General features: G+C 34.9%; 1 protein-coding gene across 2 annotated transcripts; it reads left to right on the forward strand.

Annotated features, from left to right (window-relative positions):
* Positions 1–9,552: 9,552 nt before the first annotated feature.
* LOC149545183 (TMV resistance protein N-like) lies at positions 9,553–14,394 on the forward strand. Of its 2 annotated transcripts, none has more exons than XM_089790566.1 (5): positions 9,553–10,452; positions 10,640–11,725; positions 11,827–12,171; positions 12,376–13,593; positions 13,667–14,394. In XM_089790566.1, the coding sequence occupies exons 1-5, from the start codon at positions 9,694–9,696 to the stop codon at positions 14,246–14,248; spliced, it is 3,990 nt and encodes a 1,329-aa protein (XP_089646692.1). In that variant the 5' UTR covers positions 9,553–9,693; the 3' UTR covers positions 14,249–14,394. The 2 variants fall into 2 exon arrangements, with proteins under 2 accessions (XP_089646692.1, XP_089646691.1); XM_089790565.1 differs by having other exon boundaries at positions 9,670–11,725; positions 12,376–13,089; positions 13,174–13,593.
* Positions 14,395–20,056: the final 5,662 nt, after the last annotated feature.

Genomic DNA, 20,056 nt, shown 5'->3' on the forward strand with positions numbered 1-20,056 from the left:
TGAGAGTCGTAACTTAGAGCTCATAGGGGATATTGATGAAACATTGAATGATACAAGATGATCATGATGAGGTCTAAAATAACCTATCTCATTTTTGAGAGATCACATTCTGTTTGGATTTGGCACAACAATCTCACTCGATGTCAAAACTCGTAGTATGCCTCAGTTCATAGATGCATCACAGTGTAACTTTGAAACTATTGATCTTGGCATCAAATCATTGGTGCTATTAGCTATAGATGGGTGGGTGAACCCTAGAAACACCCTTGTTCTAGCAATGAAGAGCCTCCATTGTTCACGGCCATCTTGCATCGAAGAGTCTCCAAGGTGCTCTAAGTGTTTCTCGAGGTCAATCTTCCAAGGGTCATAACTCAGAGCTCATGGGGGGTATCAATGAAATGTCAAATGTTACAGGACAGTCAAGTCGAGGGCTAAAATAATCTATCTCATTTTTTAGAAATCACATTCCTTTTGGATTTGGCACAATAATCTCGCTCGACGCCAAAACTCGCAGTGTGCCTCAATTCATAGGTGCATCACAGCGTAACTTTGAAACCACTTATCTTGGCATCAAATCATCAGTTCCATTAGCTCTGAATGGGTAGGTGAACCCTACTAACACCCTTGTTCTAGCTACAAAGAGCCTCCATCATTCACGACCATCTCGTATCAAAGAGTCTCCAAAGTGCTTTAAGTGTGTTTCAAGGTCGATCTTCTGAGGGTCATAACTCAGAGGTCATGAGGGATATCGATGAAATGTCAAATGCAACAAGATGGTCATGCCAAGGTCTAAAATAATCTATCTCATTTTTTAGAGATAATATTTCATTTGGATTCGGCATAGCGATCTCGCTCGATGCCAAAACTCACAGTATGCCTTAGTTCATAGGTGCATCACAATGAAACTTTGAAACTGTTGATCTTGGCATCAAAATGTCAGTGCCATTAGCTCTAGATGGGCAGGTCAACCCTAGTGACATCTTTTTTTGGCCATGGAGAGCCTCCATCATTTGTAGCCACCCCATACCGAAGAGTCTCCAAGGTGCTTTAACTGTGTTTTGAGGTCAATCTTTCGAGGATCATAACTCAGAGCTCATGGGGACTATTGATGAAAAGTCAAATGCTATAGGATAGTCATGTTGAGGCCTAAAATAACCTATCTCATTTTTAACAGATCACAGTCCATTTGGATTCGGCACAGCGATCTCGCTTGATTCTAAAACTCGCAATGTGTCTCAGTTCATAGGTGCATCATACCATAACTTTGAAACGGTTGATCTTGGCATCGAATCGTCAACACCATTAGCTCTAAATGGGTGAGTGAACCCTAGTGACACCCTTGTTTTGGCCATGAAGAGCCTCCATCATTCTTGGTCACCCCATATTGAAGAGTCTCCAAGGTGCTCTAAGTGTGTTTCGAGGTCAATCTTCCAAGGGTCATAACTCGGAGCTCATAGGGGCTATTGATGAAACATCGAATGCTATAGGATGGTCATATTGAGGCCTACAATAACCTATCTCATTTCCAAGGTGCTCTAAGTGCATTTGGGAGGGTGAACCATAGTGACATCTTAAGGCATTGCATAGATTATTTCAAATTAAACATTGCATCAAAATTTGATAGTAAAGGTTGTTAAAATGTTATTCACAAATTATTTCATTTGAATTGAATATAAAAAACATGATCAAAATGAATGATATTCCATAAACACGAACAATACACATGATCCACGATAAATTGAATAATACTATACTAAATTAATATGTATATCATTGTGCACATAAATGAGAAAAATATATATATCAAAATACATGTATCCATAGAAAAATTACACAAATATATATATATATATATATATATATATATATATATATATATATATATATATATATATATATATATATATATATATATATATCAAAGTTCATGTATCCATAGAAAAATTATGCAAATATCTATCAAAATACATAGATCCATATACAAAATGTGGCTGATCATGCCATCAAAATGTGTATAATATCATTGTTTCTATATACAATGTGGCATATGCCATCTCAAAATTTCTCATGACGCATCCTATGACAAATGTACTATCCTATGCTACTGGTGGATGATCAAAATGCAGTCTCTTCACTACATTAGGTGGATCAGGTGCCTCCTACATTAAAAAAAAAGAAGGAAAACCCAAAATTAAACTACTAAATTTATATGATTCTATGTATCTAACATTGAAATACTCAAATAAATAATGATCCTTTTTTTAGTGAAGATATATAGTATTAAAATTTCATCATAAATACCTCTTTCATTGACCTCCTGTGCCAGTCAAGAGTCCTCCCATATGTCCTCGGCAATGCTTGAACCTCGTTGATCATGGCCTGTGTATGTTCAAGTATGTTTGTCATATGAATCTACAACTTAAACTATAACATTATAATTCATAGCATGCTAAATTTATAATCTATAATCAATAATTCAAACTAAACCTTACCTCTATTGACTCCTCCTCTAGATATAACGATTGCATCAACAAAGATATAAAACTCTAGTGTCCAACCTCCTGTGCACTAGGTGTTTCCTATGAGATACAAAATACGAGTTGTTAATATAACGAAAATTAGTTTTGAATTTACATATGAAAATAAAGAAAATAAAAAATAAATGATACTTATACATATGATGGGGCTCTCACTATGAATGGAAACACCAGAGGGTTTGTGATGTGGAATTTGCCTAGACTCATCACTACTAGCCAAGCCCTATACAATAAAGAATATAATTAAATTTCATTACCACAAACATTTTACAAGAATGGATCAATATTTAATCACTTTAAAAGCACCTAATTACCTTTCCCTTGTCAATGAGTTGTGCCTCATCTACCACACTCTGCCCCCACTAACAGGTGATACCTGCAAGGGAAAAGAAAGATTAGAAACCATATATGCTTCAATATCAAATAGAAAAAACAATGAGAATGAAACATAATGTACCATAGATGTCTCAAGGCCAAATGAAATAGCTGAGAGCATGACCTGATCAACTTGTTTGAGCTCCTTCTCAGTCATCAACTAAACATGAATGAAGATCACATACATGTATAATTCATTATGGCCTAAAAATTATCATTACTCTATTATAAAGATTAACTTTATATCACATATGTCATAACAAAAAAATGTATACACATACCAACATAGAAGGATTCCATGCCTATGCATGCCCCTCCTCTCTCATGTCAGGGTGTCTAGCCTCTATACATGCATCTGATGTACCCTCCTCAAATACAAACTAATACTCAGAAAGATCACCTATGGGACCCAAACAAATATTCTTGCACATTATGCAAGTATGGGGCACACAAACATGTGATGAGCTCACCAATGATGAACTTGCACCAACATCATCAACATGGGGAGGCAACATTGACCTAGCCTAGGATATCAATAGGCTACTCAATCTATGGATGACTCTAATAGTTTGAGAGCTAGCCTCTACAATGATATCATGATGTTGCACTGGAGGAGGAGGGGAGACATTAGTAGGGGGGAACAAAAGTGCCATCTTTCTTCTATTGGGCAAAGGGTCTATCCTAAGGAGCTCCTCCTCCTACACCCATGTTAGGCCTCATGCTCCAATAGTTCACCTTGAGGTGCAACACAAATTCAACATACAATTTTCTAATGAAATAAAATGGCACCTCTAAATTGTTGTATGGAGGGATGTCAAAAGCCATCCACCAACGATCCCAAAAGTTTGCACACATAGCCTCATTTATGCACCATTTAATTGATAGTTTCGGCTTTGTGTGTTCTACTTGTTTATCGATTTTTGGGTCCACAAAAAGGCTAACTATATCATCTTTAGTTATATTTAGGGCTGCAACCTCATCATAGTCCAACCCATCATCAAACATGGCATGCATTTGGTCACGCCAGTGAAGATCAACATTTTTTTAATTGGTAAGTGTTTCAATATTATCCACTATGGTGTTTAATGTGGATAACATGGGAGCCAATGTGGGTATAGTGTTATATTTGGTTTGCAAAACCCTCAGTTCAGTGAGATTTTCAAATATCAAATCTTTAATTCAAGGAGGGTTTTGAGGGGGTAGGGGATCGTTTGGTGGATGGTTTTGAGGGGGTATTGGATCATTTGGTGGAGGATTACGAGGAACATTGTTTCCTACCTCAGTATCATCATTTGGGTCAGCCATACCTATTAATTTGCAAAACATAATTTCTATTAAAAACAACCTAAATTTCAATAATTTCTATTAAAAAAACCTCATTTTTAACAAATTCAATTTAAAATAACTAAGTTATAATAATATTCATTCAAAACATTTATAAAAAAAAACAAAAAAAACTTACCCTTATCTGATACCCATTCGAAAATTTGATTCTCCAATGGAGGTCAACAATCAAACAAAAAAAATGCAATGTAAAAAGAGTTGTCAGGTTTTAAAAAAAAAAATCTATGTTGCAAGTTTCAGGTACCCAATTTCATATTGGATACTTGATTTAATATCAAGTATCTGGTATGAAATTGGATACCCAATTATTGAATAGATACCTGAAAAGGCTTGGTCCTAACTTTTTAGCCTTGGTACCAGATGGGTGGAAAAAAGTAAAAGCAGATTTTGAAATGCTTTTAGACATTTTCAAACTCTATTTTTTTCACATCACTACTTTTTGGCACACCATGATCCTACACATACCCAACATCAATGTAAAATGTGAAACCATAATTATCGTAATAAGGCCAAAATATCATCTATATATGTATGTCTAACCTAATATCATCATATAACATCATGTAATATTTTTGTGTCATCATGCATCTATAATCATAATTGAATCTACAACTTGCAAACCATGACAACATGATTAAAATAATATAATTCTAATCAAATCCATCACAAGGATGCTAATACCAAAAGAATAATATTTACATAATCAAATAATTTATCATAACTAGAGTCTAACTCGAATCAAAATAAAGAAATGACATAATGCAAACATGGGAGGCACTACAATTGGTGTGGATCATTCAAAGTGGAGTGATATTTGAAGTTCAAAAGAATTCTCCTTCATTTGAGAGTTGAGTTGTAGTTTTCCTTGCAAAATCAATAAAACATATGAGACAAAACTGTAGTTTTTGAATATTTGTGTTTCTTTATGAAGGATTTGAGCAATACACAATACAAATCTACAAAACCTGAAGAATACCTGCATGCAAGAACCTATCATAGAGAAGAAAACACAAAGAAGAGGCAAGGGTTTAGCTCTGAAAATATGAGAACTATATTATTAGACTGAAAAGATAAGAGATAGTTACAAAAGATCAATTCTAATAGAAGGAGATCGAAAACCTAAAAGGGAAACCCTAAAAGGTAAATGACATTTAATAATTATTAATTAATTATTAAATGGAAATACAAGGTGCATAAAGTATAATATAAAGAAGGGAGTAAAGGTAATTTAATAAAGGAAATGAAATTATTCTTTTACTCTAACACCCCCCCTTAAGATGAGCAACAATGCAACTACAAACAATGCATGGAAACTACAATGATGAAAGAAAACTTGGGTCCCAACAACAAGGCCTGATGAGGTACCCAATCACAATCAAATCTTTATGAAATGGAGAAATAGAGAAAACCCAGTGGGAAAAACCCTACTCCAAAAAGAGATAGAAAATGATACACAAATAAAACATCTCAAAAGAATCTCTCAAGACTGTAAGTACAATGAAAGACCCCATGCTAGAAGCTTGAGACTCCATAGCCCCCCCAAAATGATAGAACTCTTGTGTTGATGAGCATACCAATGTGGCTCCAATCTGAAGGAAACAAAGAAAACAGATAAGGATGATAAAACCATTGATGTAAGGTGCAGTTAGAAGTCCTAGCTGATGCTCAAAGGAGAAAGCATGAGAATCCTAAAATAGAATCTCCAATGGATGTGAGATAAAAAAGTGTGCTAAATCTATCATCTAAGAGGAGATGTGTGTCCTCTGATATATCCTCAACAACAATAGTAGGTGAATTGATGACTGGAGTTGCAATAGTAGCCAATGTTGAAGAGTAATCTTGTGCAAGAGATGGAATCTAAACATGAGGTGGAGGTGTGGAAGTCACAACATTGGTCTCAGGAATAACACATAAGTTCAAGCAACCTGACTTCACCTTAGTAGCCTCTCGTGAAGGAGGAGAGTGAATATTTGATAGTGGAGATGGTAGACCAAAATGTGAGAAGGAATATAAGTGGGAAGCATGATTAACAGTCCTTATAGCAACAATATTGCCTGTTTCACTATCTCTAATGTGCACTGAATTTTGTGCAAACTTAACTGTCTTCCCTATCCCACTATGTGTAATCTGATAAATAGAGAGAAGGTTAGAGGACAAAGATGGAACACAAATTACATCATGAAATGTACCATCATCAATGCCAATAGAACCTTTCTAATATACAATCATAACAGTGTTGTTCCCCATCAAAATGTGTGGAGTAGGAGAAGGCTCAAAAGAAGAGAATAAATCCTTAGAAAATGCCATACGGTATGAAGCACCTGAATCCAATAACCATCTAAAATAATGTGGAGTAGCATTTGCACATAGTGCATGAGCCTTTCCTCTATCTTTACCATCTAACTAAAATGATGATGATGAAGATGATCTGTGAGAAGTAGAAGGAGTATCAATGTTGCTCTTCTAAAGGAGAGCAGTCAAATCTGAAAACTGTTTGACATAGCCATCTAACTTCTCATAGCAATGTGACTCATCATGATTAGGCTTAATTGAAAAATCTTGATTTTTGTACAGAAAATTAGAAAATTAATACCTTAGGAAACATGCCAAACTATCTAGATTGTTGAACTAGAAAATCTTGATTTGTGTGCTGAAAAAAAAATGCCTCCTTGACAAACGTGCCCAATCTAGAAGCAATATTATTTTGCCTCAGATTCCAACTGTCTAAATTGGACAAATTTTATATGAAAATGAGGGGTTTTGATGCCTTCTGAATCCAACTGTGAGGTTCGTTTTACCTCAAAGTGCTTCTAAAATTAGAGACCCCCTATTTTCGTAGAAAATACTTGAAAAATATCATATATGTTCTATGAAACCCTCATTCTTCTTTTTTCCCAAATAATGAACAAGCTACAACATATTCAACTCTAATACCATGAAGGATTTGAGAAATACACAATATAAATCCACAAAACTCGAAGAACACTTGCATGTAAGAACCTACCACAGAAAAGAAAAAGCAAAGAAGAGGCAAGAGTTTTGCTCTGAAAATATGAGAACTATATTATTAGACTGAAAAGATAAGAGATAATTACAAAAGATCAATCCTTATAGGAGGAGATTGAAAACTTAAAAGGGAAACCCTAAAAGGTAAATGGCATTTAATAATTACTAATTAATTATTAAATAGAAATGTAAGGTGCATAAAGTGAAATCTTAAGATAGGAGTAAAAGTAATTTAATAAATGAAATTAAATTAACCTTTTACTCGAACACTTTATATTGAAGTAATAGAAAATTATTTATTTCCACTCTTGCAATTTCTATGTAATTTTATTTGTTATGCCATACATGAATCTTGTGTGGATTAATCCTAATATAGGGTAAAAGAGCATGTATTTTCATATGTTAGGAGCATCCCATGCATCGATGACACTTACCTATTCTCTTATTGAATTCTACATAGATATATTATGACATGACACATTTGAAAATATTTTCAATAAGAAAATATTACTATCTATTATACTTATCGCTACCTTCAACCTCTAATACACAAATGACATGTATTAAAATTACATAAATTGCTTTAATTTGGTTTCCCATTGATCTTATATATTTTTGTTGAAATCTTAATTTTCCTTTTCAATTTTAGTTTCTATGTTTCTATTATATTAAGATTCATATTTTGTGATTAATAATATTTGAAAGAAAATTATAGATAGTAAATAATTCTATTAAAATAAAAATGAAATTAATTCAAACAAATAAATAGTAATAAAAATAAGGTGTTTAAATGAAATGAAAGTCCACTCTCTATTTGTATATAGTTAAATAAATAATATTCCATCCACTAATGGCAAACAATTTGATTTACAAACTTAATATTAAAATGATTAAAGCTATGGAATTTTAATAATTGATAGTGATGGTTTTAAATCCTTTTGGATAAAATTATGTGAGCAATTTTTCTTCATATTATTTTACGCTCCATGTCATTAGAGTGAGTGAGCAAGAAAATAGAATCCAGTATTAGATATTAGTTAGTTAAATAAATGAAGACATGATGTGATTTGAGAACCTAGAAAAGTAGTTAGGATAGACAATCTATTTTCAATATCATAAAATGTGATTAAAAATATTGTCTAAAGAAGAACTACTCACATATTCCAATTCATAAATATTCAAAGCTATAATAGACCTTACATGAAGAGACCAGGTGACTTGAGAACAAAGAAAGTAGTTAGGACATACAACAAATATTCAATATGGTCAAATATGAAAGACAACATTTCACAAATATTATAATTTCATAAATATTTAAAGTTACAATAGAACTTACATGAAGAGAGCACACAACCTCAGAATCAAGAAAGTAACTAGAACAAACAATCTATTTTCAATATCATAAAATGTAATGAGACCATTCAATAAAGAAAATTATTAAGATAGTTTAATCCATAAATATTCAAAGCTTTAAAGGAAATATAAAATGATACATAGTGTGCTCGAATTCTGGTAGCTATTCTAGCTAACTAACTTCTTGCACCTATAGATCTCGGTCTTCAAATGTCACTTAACTGCTTACTTATGCCTATTGTTATGGGTTATCATTAATAAAGACAAATACTATGGAACCCGTTATGTGTGGAAGGATAAAAAATGGTCATTTCAAAGTGTTGTCTCGAACATATTTTTTATTGTCCATTTATCTGCTTGTTTTGACGACTACAATTGATCTACTACTTTTATACAGTTGTACCAATTATTATATACCCTTTGGTACCATTAAGCTTGAAAAAATCATTTATTTATCTATTCTTTTGTTAAAGAAAAGATAACTATCAACACATAGATAAATTTATAATTTTCTAATAGATTTTAAATTTAGAAAATCCAACATACAATAATTGAAATGTAAACCATAACTAATACTCTAAGCAAAGATGTCTCCCTACGAAATCTGAGAAATATGATTCTTGTGTTATCTTGAATTATTCGAGGGGAATTAACACCGTGATCATGATGGTCGCCAAGGATTCCTAAGTGGGCCAAAAGTCGTCTCCATAGTCTCGACATTCATACATGTGTCGACGAGTAAATCGACCAGTGTGAACTGGATAGAGTTAAAGCCCAACCCTTATACATTCTATGTTGGTTTTCTTTTATTTCAAGCAATGAATACTGGTGTGATGGTGTCCATGATTGTGATGTTCGCAAAAGATTCCTCCCGCGGTCTTCCTCGGCAAGCCACATCTACTGAGTTTAAGCATTGCATACTGTGCTGTAAATGGCTATTGAGGATGCCCGGACCTCCTCTGCTTTTAGCGGTTCCATCAACCGCTTTGGTCATTTCTTATCTTTATCAGTACTCCCGCTTCTTACAAATAGTTAGCACTACACCTTCTCAACAACACATTTTCTTTCAATCAAATTTATGTTTTCATTGTTTCTTCCTGTCAGAGTTCAGATCGAATCGATCTCCATGGCATCGACTTCTACTTCTAGTTTTAATACTGAATGTGAACCGGAGAATGCACATACAAGCGGATCTGGGGAAATTGTCTGCTCTCCATCTACTTCTGCTACACCGTCGGTGGGAACCCTGTTTTCATCCTGTTTTAGGTGGTGTTCTTTCTTACTCTCTCTCTGTTCAACTAAATCCCATTCTGTTGCTTTTACGGCTACCTCTTGTACACATGCCTTTGAACAAGTTACACCACCTCCTTCTACTTCCACAATGATGGAAAGAAAGCTGCCCTACGATGTATTTATAAATCATCGCGGCCCTGATGTCAAGGAGGGACTCGCTACTGATATCTATAAAACCCTAATTGGCATGGGTTTGAGGGTTTTTCTTGGTAAAGAAGAGCTTAATTTGGGGGATTTCTTGCCTACAGAAATACAAGAGGCAATGCGCAGCGCTGCGCTTCATATAGCAATATTTTCCAAGAATTATGCACAATCCCCGTGGTGTCTGGCGGAGCTTTCCTTTATGCTCAAGCTGGGCACTGAAATTGTTCCCGTTTTCTATCATATTGAGACCGCCGATGTTCGATATGTGAAAGGAGTCTATGCTGAGGCGTTTTCAGAGTATGAAAAGAAGGGCAGGTATACCCCAGAAAAGCTTCAGGAGTGGAAGAAAGCGCTCAACCATGTTTCATATAACGTTGGTGGCATCATTCATAATGAAGAGAGTACCAAATTCTTATCTCCTGCACTAAAACATTTTCTTATGTTCTTCTAGATTTTTTGCATTTTTACTATTCTTAACTTTCACTAGACATGCCAAATTAAAGCAATGGTTGTTTTATTTCGTTTTGTTGTTCTATATGTTAAGTGATGAGTTCTGTCTCGTTTTGTTTTTGTTGTATATGGTCAGTGATGAGGGGAACCTGCTCAAGAATATTGTCAATCGTGTTTTGAAATTAATAAAAAATGTGTCGTTTGTTGTTTCCAAACATCCGGTTGGTCTAGAAGAAACGGTAATGGGTTTTGAGAGGACAATGCTTCACTCTGCAGAAGGCACTCCCACTGTGCAAATTGTGGGAATTTGGGGTATGGGTGGTTCTGGCAAAACCACTCTGGCCAAACAATTGTATAACAATAAATACACAAGTATGGAAAAGTCTAGTTTTCTCTTAAATGTTAGAGATGCTGCTTCAAAAGGTGCATTGCACAATAAACAGAAAAAACTCCTACAGGGCCTCGGTCTCCAAGGTCTATCAATTGATAATGTAGAAGAAGGGAAGGGAATTATTGCTAACCGTTTGAGATTTCTTCGGGTGCTTATCGTTCTAGATGACGTGGATAATGAAGATCAACTAGATGCTTTAATCCCCAATAAGGACAGTCTTGGATGGGGTAGTTTGATTCTAGTTACTTCCAGAGAACTTGATGTCCTTCGAAATTGGGGAATTTCATCTATTTATCAAATTAAATTGTTAGATCCACCTGATGCCAAACAGCTATTTTGTTGGCATGCTTTCTTGAAGCCTTCTCCAACCCAACAGTTTGAAGATTTGGTTCAGAGTTTTCTAAATGTTTGCAATGGATTACCCCTGTCTTTAAAGATATTTGGAGCACAATTATATGGTAAATCTAACAAAGATTATTGGAAAAATGAATTGTGTAAGATCTCCAAAATACTGCACAAAGATATCAGAGATAGATTTAAAATAAGTTATGATGCTCTAGATGATGAAGAGAAGCAGATATTTTTAGATACTGCATGTTTTTTCATTGGGGAGACAAGAAATTTAGCCATTGCTATTTGGGATGGATCAGGGTGGAATGGTTTGCATAATTTTGAAAGGCTTTCTAATAAGTGTCTTATTGAACTTGATGATAGTGACTGCATCTGCATGCACGATCATTTAAGAAATTTAGTAAGAGACATAGCAAATCATCAGTCACCTTACCGAATCTGGTCTACCCAGCAGATTATTAATGTTGAAAATGAAGTACAGGTAAAAAAAATAATAACCTTCTTTGTCTACTTGTATTTGTTTGATTCTCGTTTCTGATAAATTTATTTCACAACAGGATTGATTCATTTTTCACTTAACAGAGAATTGGAATTCGAGGAATAATAGCCACAACTGCTGGATCCACAAGGGAAGGGGAGGGCTTTCCTCTATATTCCCAGGGAAGGAAGATCACAATTGACACAAATAGAGGATATTATAGCCGCCCGGCCTATTCGCTTGGAATTAAAATTTTCCATGTCAGAGGAAATAATTATAATCAAATGATTGCTGATATATCAAGAGATCTGGTATGGCTTCGTTGGTTTGAGATTGAGGGTAACAACCTAGGTTCACTGGGCTTATTGAAAAATTTGAGGGTGTTAGAACTCTATGAAAACCAGTTTTCAAATCACCTGTTAGAAGAACTGTGGGTGACTGACAGGGATGTAAGTATTTTTTTCCAGCTATTCAAAAGTTTTATTTAAATATCTATGTTCTAAATATAATGTTTTATCAAAATTTGATTTTTCAATTTCTTTAAGTTAATTCTATTCACTTAATATCTCAATCAATCAGAAAATCTAATAAAGAGTCACCGCCCACATGAAGGATTTTCTTCTCATCTGAGAGAGTGACACACTCTGTTGCAGGCTCCTATGCAGTTAAGAGAGTTGGTTATTTGCGGATGTAATAATTTTCAAAGATTTCCAAAATCAATAGGATGTCTCAGGGATTTAAGAAAGATAGTCCTGAGAAACACATTTAGGAACCGGATGGGAAGTCTGCCAAAAGAATTTTGCCTTCTCCAATCGTTAGAGCACCTGGAGTTGTCCTGCTGTCCACAGCTATCATTGCTACCCAGAGATTTTGGCCTTTTGAGAAACCTGAGGCATCTCGATTTGTCCAATTGCGAGATCTTGAAGAGGTTGCCAGCCTCTTTTAAGGACCTCACACTCTTGCAATACCTTGAATTACAGGGATGTTCAAATCTCACCTTAGATTGGCACATTCTAGAAAACATGACAAAGCTCGAGTACTTGAACCTTTCCGACTGTAAGCGATTGGAGGAGATTCCCGACCATCACATCAATCAGCTGAGCAAGTTGCGAGCCATGGGGATTGGAAGTGAGTTGCTCACATGTTTGCCGACATCTTTGGGAGATTTGTCATCCCTGACTTCTCTTCTGATTAACAAATGTCCCATGCTGCAATGTATACCAGACTCTCTGGGGCATCTCAGTCTCTTAAAGTCTTTACAGATATTGAATTCAGGAGTGCAATCTTTACCAGAATCAGTTAGGCAACTGAATAATCTTCAAACACTCTATATTCATGGATGCCCAATCCGTCAACTGGATCTCCAGGTCGGATCATTTGCTTCTTCTCTCTGCAACCTCAAGTTCTTAAATTTGTTTAAAACAGAAGTGACCGAGATTTCCATCCCTCAGGACTGTTGTCCAGGCCTTGAGACTATCTTCATTGACTACAATAAACATCTAACGGAGATACAAGTTCTACCAATTACAGTGAAGAACATAAGATTGTCGGAGTGTACAATGGTGAGGAGTATAAGTGGTTTGGGTGGTCTGCTAAGCCTTCAGTGGCTGATCATAACTGGGTGCCCTGAGTTGGATGCGCTTCCCAGTTTTGCGCAGTTATCTTCTCTCCGTGTATTTGGGCTCAAGGGTTGCTACAGAATTAAGAAAATACATGGTTTGGAACATTGCAGAGCGTTGGAGGAGCTGACAGCAGAAACGAGGTGGAAAGAAGTGGGCATAGAAAGTTTGGAGCTCATGGAAAGATTGAGGATTGTGAAACTCGCAACAATCAGTAGATTAGGGGTTGAAGGTTGCATTCAGAACATGGAGGTAATAATAGTTTATAGGCATTTAGAATTCTAATTATTTTCAAGTGACTGAATGTTGTGTATGGAATTTTCAGAAATGGCCAGATGAGATTGTTTTATGTACGCGGGCAGTCCCTGCTGTGCGCTCACTTGCAAACCGCGCCTTTACCAATCTCTCCGACTCTGACTGGGATGGTAGCCATAGTATCAATTCCAACGCCCACGGAATTCTGGTATGCTTTGTCGTAAAATGTAAATCTCCAAATATGCATCTGGCGTTAGTGGGTGATAAAGAAATTATATCTTCCATGGAGGTGGAGAAGGGTAAATGGTTATTGATAGCTCTATTCTCTCAAGCTTCCAAGTGGTACAGAACAGAGAAATACGATATGGATGCACTTCCTTCAGCATTCTCGTCACAAGAGGAGTTGGCAACAAGGGCAGGAAGGCTGATGACAGTAAGCGGAGCACAGCCCGTGAGATCAGGTATAGTGGAATTACAATTATCTTTAGCTTGGGACACGAGAGAAATCAGAATCCCTTCAGATTGGGAAACTTCAGAGGTTAGAATTAGTGCGACCCCTTCATATGAAATGGAAAGAAAATCGGTTGTCAAGGGAGAGATGAAGAGACTTAGGGAGGCTTTCATCTGTTTATGGCAGCATCTATCAAATTGATATTGCGTTATTCATATTATATTATATGAATTAAAACAAAATTATTTTGACGGGGTTGAAGGATTCAATTGTAAACACAAACACATGAATTATGAGGGATAAATAACTACAGACATAGAGTGTAACTCAACTCTAAATGTTTAGCACATTTTACCTCATATTTTCATGCAGCTGCTTATTTCTCTTTTGTCTTTAAAAATAAGCACAAGAATGTCTCCATGTAATTTTTTAACTAGTACAAAAAGATAAATCAGAATCTTCTATTTTCATAGAGCAGCTACTATTTAACAATCAAAATTAGACTATTAAAAAAAGGAAGGGCTGAAATATGCTGTGACTGCAGACTAAGAAAAAGACCAGTTTTCATAATTTTTCTTTCCTCTATTTACACATTTGCCTCCATTTTCTCTCCCTTCAAAATTTATATGCATATATTATTATAAATACAAATAGTTATCCTTAATATTTCACCATCTGTGGGTGTTGGTGGAAATTATTTCAGAGGTTGTAAATTTGGACGTATGTTATATTCTCTCTTTTCGTTGTTTTCTATTAGGGGTTTTGTTGAAACATATTTAGACAGCTTGGCCTGAGAGCTCAGGTGATGTTAAATAAAATGAAGATTGAATCTCTTTAATTTTAAAAACTTGTTGCACTCTATTTTTTTTGTTGTTGATGAGCTATCAAGGCTCCCAAGTTTTCTATGCCCTCTTTGATCTGACTTCTCTGAAGATTTCACTTGTTAGAGAAATTGGTGGTGGTTATTGGGTTTCATGGATTTTAGTTTTTAAGTTCTATTTCATCTTAGTTTTTCATTCATTGTCCTCTTAGTTTTCTCAATCCTTATTGATATTTTTTGGTGTCTAGAGAAATTGATAATGAGAATTGGAATTTGATTAAATGGGTATTGGGATTGATTAAATGGTGCATATTTCCTCTATGGACTAATTTCTTGTATTGATTTTGTTTCCCTCTCTAATTGATCAACATGCTCACTATAAAAGTCTTGTTGATGCTACATTCCAGAGGATCCCGTAGGAATGTTATTATTTGCATGGAATTGTATTGATCTTGTTGCTATTTTATGTTTTTGTTTCTATACAATAGTTACTTATCATTTTTAATTATGTTCATTTGCCTTTACTTGGATACCATAAAACTCCCTTAAATTTCAATAATCGTTGCATACTCTTAGCAAATATTTGTCTTTTGATGTGCAAGGATTGTCAAAACCTTTGAAAACATATAGATCTTTGTAATGTCCCCACTAACAAGGTTAGTTAAGGACAAGTAATACCTGCAAGAATAAATGTTAGAATCACAATAATAATAAAACTAACTATATTATTGTACCCTCTAAGTTAATTCCAATTTTAAGGACATCTCCAAATCGGGCTTCATAGCTCATAGCTACTTCATCGTCATTTCGGGAGTGCACCCCTTAAGATTCTTCTTGGAAGCATCCTCTATCCAAGGCCAACGACATATGCATATGTTTGACAACATTATAATATTCTAGCAACACAGAGAATTCTCGGCCACGGTGGTGGGTTCAAGGTGTTAATTTGCCTTGCTACCCCCATGCTTCGAGTCTTATAATTCTCCTAATAGATTAATGTATTATTACAAACAAATTTACTTATAGAAATTATGAGAAATATAGACAATTATATTCAATTCTAATGATTGATATCTAGGAATATTACTATTTCTACACATATTTGAGGATCCCTTAATCTGGCTTCCTAACCCTCTAGGAGGATCCCCTATGTTCATGAGGAGCGACCTACATATGATTATTTGACCTTCTTTCCTATAACTACCTTTCAAGTCGGGCTTCATAATCTTCTAGGAAGACCCTCTAGATTTCTTAGAATGATCCTTGATTAATTAGTCATTATCCTTCAAAGACCTACGAGACTATCTTAACACGTGTACTACATTTCTCTTCAATGGATTCATTAATAAATAAAGTCATAAATATAATTAAATAAATATAATCCATAAACATACCTTTCTTACCATTGTCTTGGTATTTATCATACCCAAATTTCAAAATTTTCAATCAAAATGTGCAAGAGGACATAAAAATTCAGTCTTTAAAGTGTTTGAAGACTTATCTAATTCTTGTTAGTCCCATGATTTCAAATCCTCCAGCTAATAATCACTAGCTCTACCGTACACTTCGAATTTTTGAATTCTGTTTCCTGAGTCTCAAATTATCAACAGTTAATGAAAGACACCAAAATACGTATTTTCAACCAAATCATTAACTATTAACCTTTTAAAAGGTTAAGGTTTGGGGGTCAAAACATGTATTCCAAACCATTAACCTTTAAAAAGGTTAAGGTTTAGAGTCCAAAACACGTATTTTACTTTAAAATTTTAATCTCTTCATCAAAAAGAGGTTAAGATAAATTTTGAAACACGTATTCTTAACCATTAACCTTAACCTCTTGTCCAAAAAGGTTAAGATTAGAGGCTCAAAACACATATTTTTGAGACGGTTATTAACCTTTTAGTTGATAAAAGTAAAGAAAATGAAAGGTAGAGAGAATGGGTATAATACAAAGTCAAAGAAAAGGCTTCCAAGTTTGACAATAGCATTCCTATTCTCAATTCCTATCTCTATCCTCAATTTTTAAATTTTTTTTGATACTCAAGTTCTAGACATTCTCAACAATTTTTAAGAACAAATTATCCTATTGACTCCTAGTTGCAAGCAACTGCTACTATACATCTATGTAGACCAAATAACCAAATTTGAGGGAGAAATTCGGTCACAACATCCCAAACTTGGACTCGTCTATGATTAGCAAAATTGTTGAGAAGAATGTGTTGTAGAAAAATACCTAGTCATATATATAACAAGCAATTTGTGGATCCAATGTAAACATTGAAACAATAAAAAATCACAAAGCCAAGTTCGAGAGGGAAATTCAATCCCAAAAACTTCCAAACTCTTAAATGACCAGAAAAATGGACAAAAACCCTAGACGAGAGATCCACAAATTATAAGCCAATTAAATATTTCCACTTTGAAATTATCTTGAATCTTAGTATTAGAAAACTTAAATACTTCACCAAAGTAGCAAACATTTTGAATCTGGCAAGCCATGTATCAGAGACAAATAAATGGTTATTGTACCTTGTTTGAGGAGGAAATCGGCAATTATGATCAAGTGTGGTAACACACATTACAAGCAAAAAACACCATCCATTACCCATCTGAGCCCCCTTGCAAATGCTAATGCATATCTTCAACTAGTAGGTAGCTGCATTGCCAACAATTGGTCCTCAAAAGGTAGGCAAATTCACTCTTTCATTACCGACAGGGGATTTCCATTTGCCACAAACTCTTCTTTTTTTAAAATAAGATTATCAACATGTATGTCAAGTGTAACTATTTGGTGGATGCTCACAAGGTTTTCGATGACATGAGAGAATGAGATGTTGTTTCATGGAATGTAATGGTTGTGGTGTACAAAAAGCATGACTGTCCTCATGAAGCTTTGGCTCTATCCCACCAAATGCAACAATCGGGTCTCCAACCTGATCCATTCACCCATGCCAGCTATTGGCATTATGTTGTATTTGTCATTAGTGATAACACTTATTCAATTATGAATGCTTATCGAGCTCATCACTTAGTCTATAGTTTATACCGAGCATTCAGTGGTTACCTTGTAAGTTCAATAGTTAAGCAGTTCACACCGAGTTTTCTACTATTTGGCCGACTCAGTAATATTTTGTTTACTTATGTTTTAACCAACCTTGCAATTGTAATTATTGGAATGGTATATATGTAATGTATTATATCATTTGCAATGTATCCATACTATTATCATGGAATGTTAAGGAATGGATATGTAATGTTTTGAGAAGAGTGAATGTGAATCAACAGTAGAGCAAAGTATTCAACAAGGTCTACAAGGAGTAGCAAAGACATATTAGTCACAAGAGGTGATCTGTACTTCAAGATCTATTCAACAATTAAGTTGTAAGTCAGATCTACTGTTTCATCCTGACAGGTGATTCAGTTTTCCAAATCCTTTAACAAGGTAGACTTAATAGTCTTTGTATAAATCTCCTAACAGAGCACATACTTCATTGTATGTTTGTAATACCTCTAACAAGGTGGACTTAGCAGTCCAAATTGCTCCTAATAGGGTAGATCATTAGAAGTGGTCAATGTAAGCCTTAACAGGCCAACTTTATACTACAGTAATGAAGTTTTGTGGGTATCATCCCCACCCCAGTTTTACTTTCTATTTGGAAGGTTTCTGGATCACCAAAATAATGCGTTCATGTGTTATATATGTTTATCTTTTCTCATGCATGCAGTAGATTAGAAGAATGAATGGTGAACGATTCATATGTTTTAAGTGCTAAACTAATTTAAAAGTTTTGAGGTTACTAATTCACCCCTCCTCTCTCAGTAACCTAGCTAGTCTTGATTATTTCCAACAATTGGTGTCAGAGCATTGTGGTTCTCAGGATAAATTTTGATAGCTTGAGCAAAGATCAAGGACAATGGAGATATTCAGACTTGACAAAGCTATTGAGAATGAGAAGCTAGATCTGGAAATGGCCATAGCTCAACTCAAGGAAACAAAGGAGCATCTTTCCCAATCCCTGAAAAGAAGGAACTTGCAAGACAAATGAATGACCATCAGAATATTGAAGAAAAGATTGAAGACATTTTCCCATCAAGTAATTCAGATGAAGATAATAAGGCAATCAAAGAACTCCTAGCAAAGAATGGCTCTTTGCAAGGAGAGGTAAGAAAATTGAAAAGAGAACAAGCAGTTTAGTCAATAAGAATGTGTGAAATCTTGGAACAAAGGAATAAGGTAAGTGAAGACTTGGAGGTAAGGAACAATGCAAATCAAAATCAATCCCTTTAGCAAGAAAGTCTTATCTATCATCTCTCCAATGCAAATGAGGAAATCATGAATATGAGATCTAAAAATGAAAACTTAAGGAATGATCTAATTACTGAAAGATAGATCAATGAAAGATTAAAAGCTGATCTAATCTCTGAAAAGCAACTCAATGAAAGGATGATGAAATCCCAAGTAGACATGGATCAATTGAATCAATAAAGTGAGTAGAATCTCTATAGGCAAAAAGGTAAAGCAGGACTTGGTTACAAAGAAGAAGGTGAATCCTCCAAGCAAGGTACTCAAAGGAATCAAAGCCCTACTTGCAATCACTGCGGTAAGTTAGGTCATACATCAAACAAATGTTGGAGCAATAGAAAGGCAAAATTCAATGGAAAATGCTACAATTGCAGTCAACATGGTCACAAGCTAATGAATGCAAGGAGAAACCAAAATTTGAAGGTAAATGTCACAAATGCAAGAAACAAGGCCATAAGGCATCTGAATGCAGATCAAAACCTTTCAATCTAGCTAAAAAAATTGTCTAAGCAATATTTGGTTGGGATTAAAACACTTGGTGTAGATGTCACTATTGTGGAAAATATGGACACATTGGCATAGATTGCACGAGGCATCACTTAAGAAAAAGAGATTCAACAGTAAGATGTTACACATGCACTGAAATTGGTCGCATAGCTAAAAACTACATGAACATAGGAAGAGTTCAAGAAGAAAAGAAAGCTAAAGCTGATAGCATCATGAAGTAGATGAGACAATAGTGGATTCCTAAATCTACCAAGTAGATCAGTCCAAATGATGGCAATATCACTCAAGAAGTGGGTGACTCCACCATTTCGAATTAGATTCTTCAAAGAAGGGATTGGAACTACATCTTCAATCTATATCTTGAACAGTTCCAAATGGA

Source organism: Cupressus sempervirens, chromosome 7 (genome assembly GCF_028749045.1).
Source record: "Cupressus sempervirens isolate cs-2001-9-10 chromosome 7, ASM2874904v1, whole genome shotgun sequence".
NCBI lineage: Eukaryota > Viridiplantae > Streptophyta > Pinopsida > Cupressales > Cupressaceae > Cupressus > Cupressus sempervirens.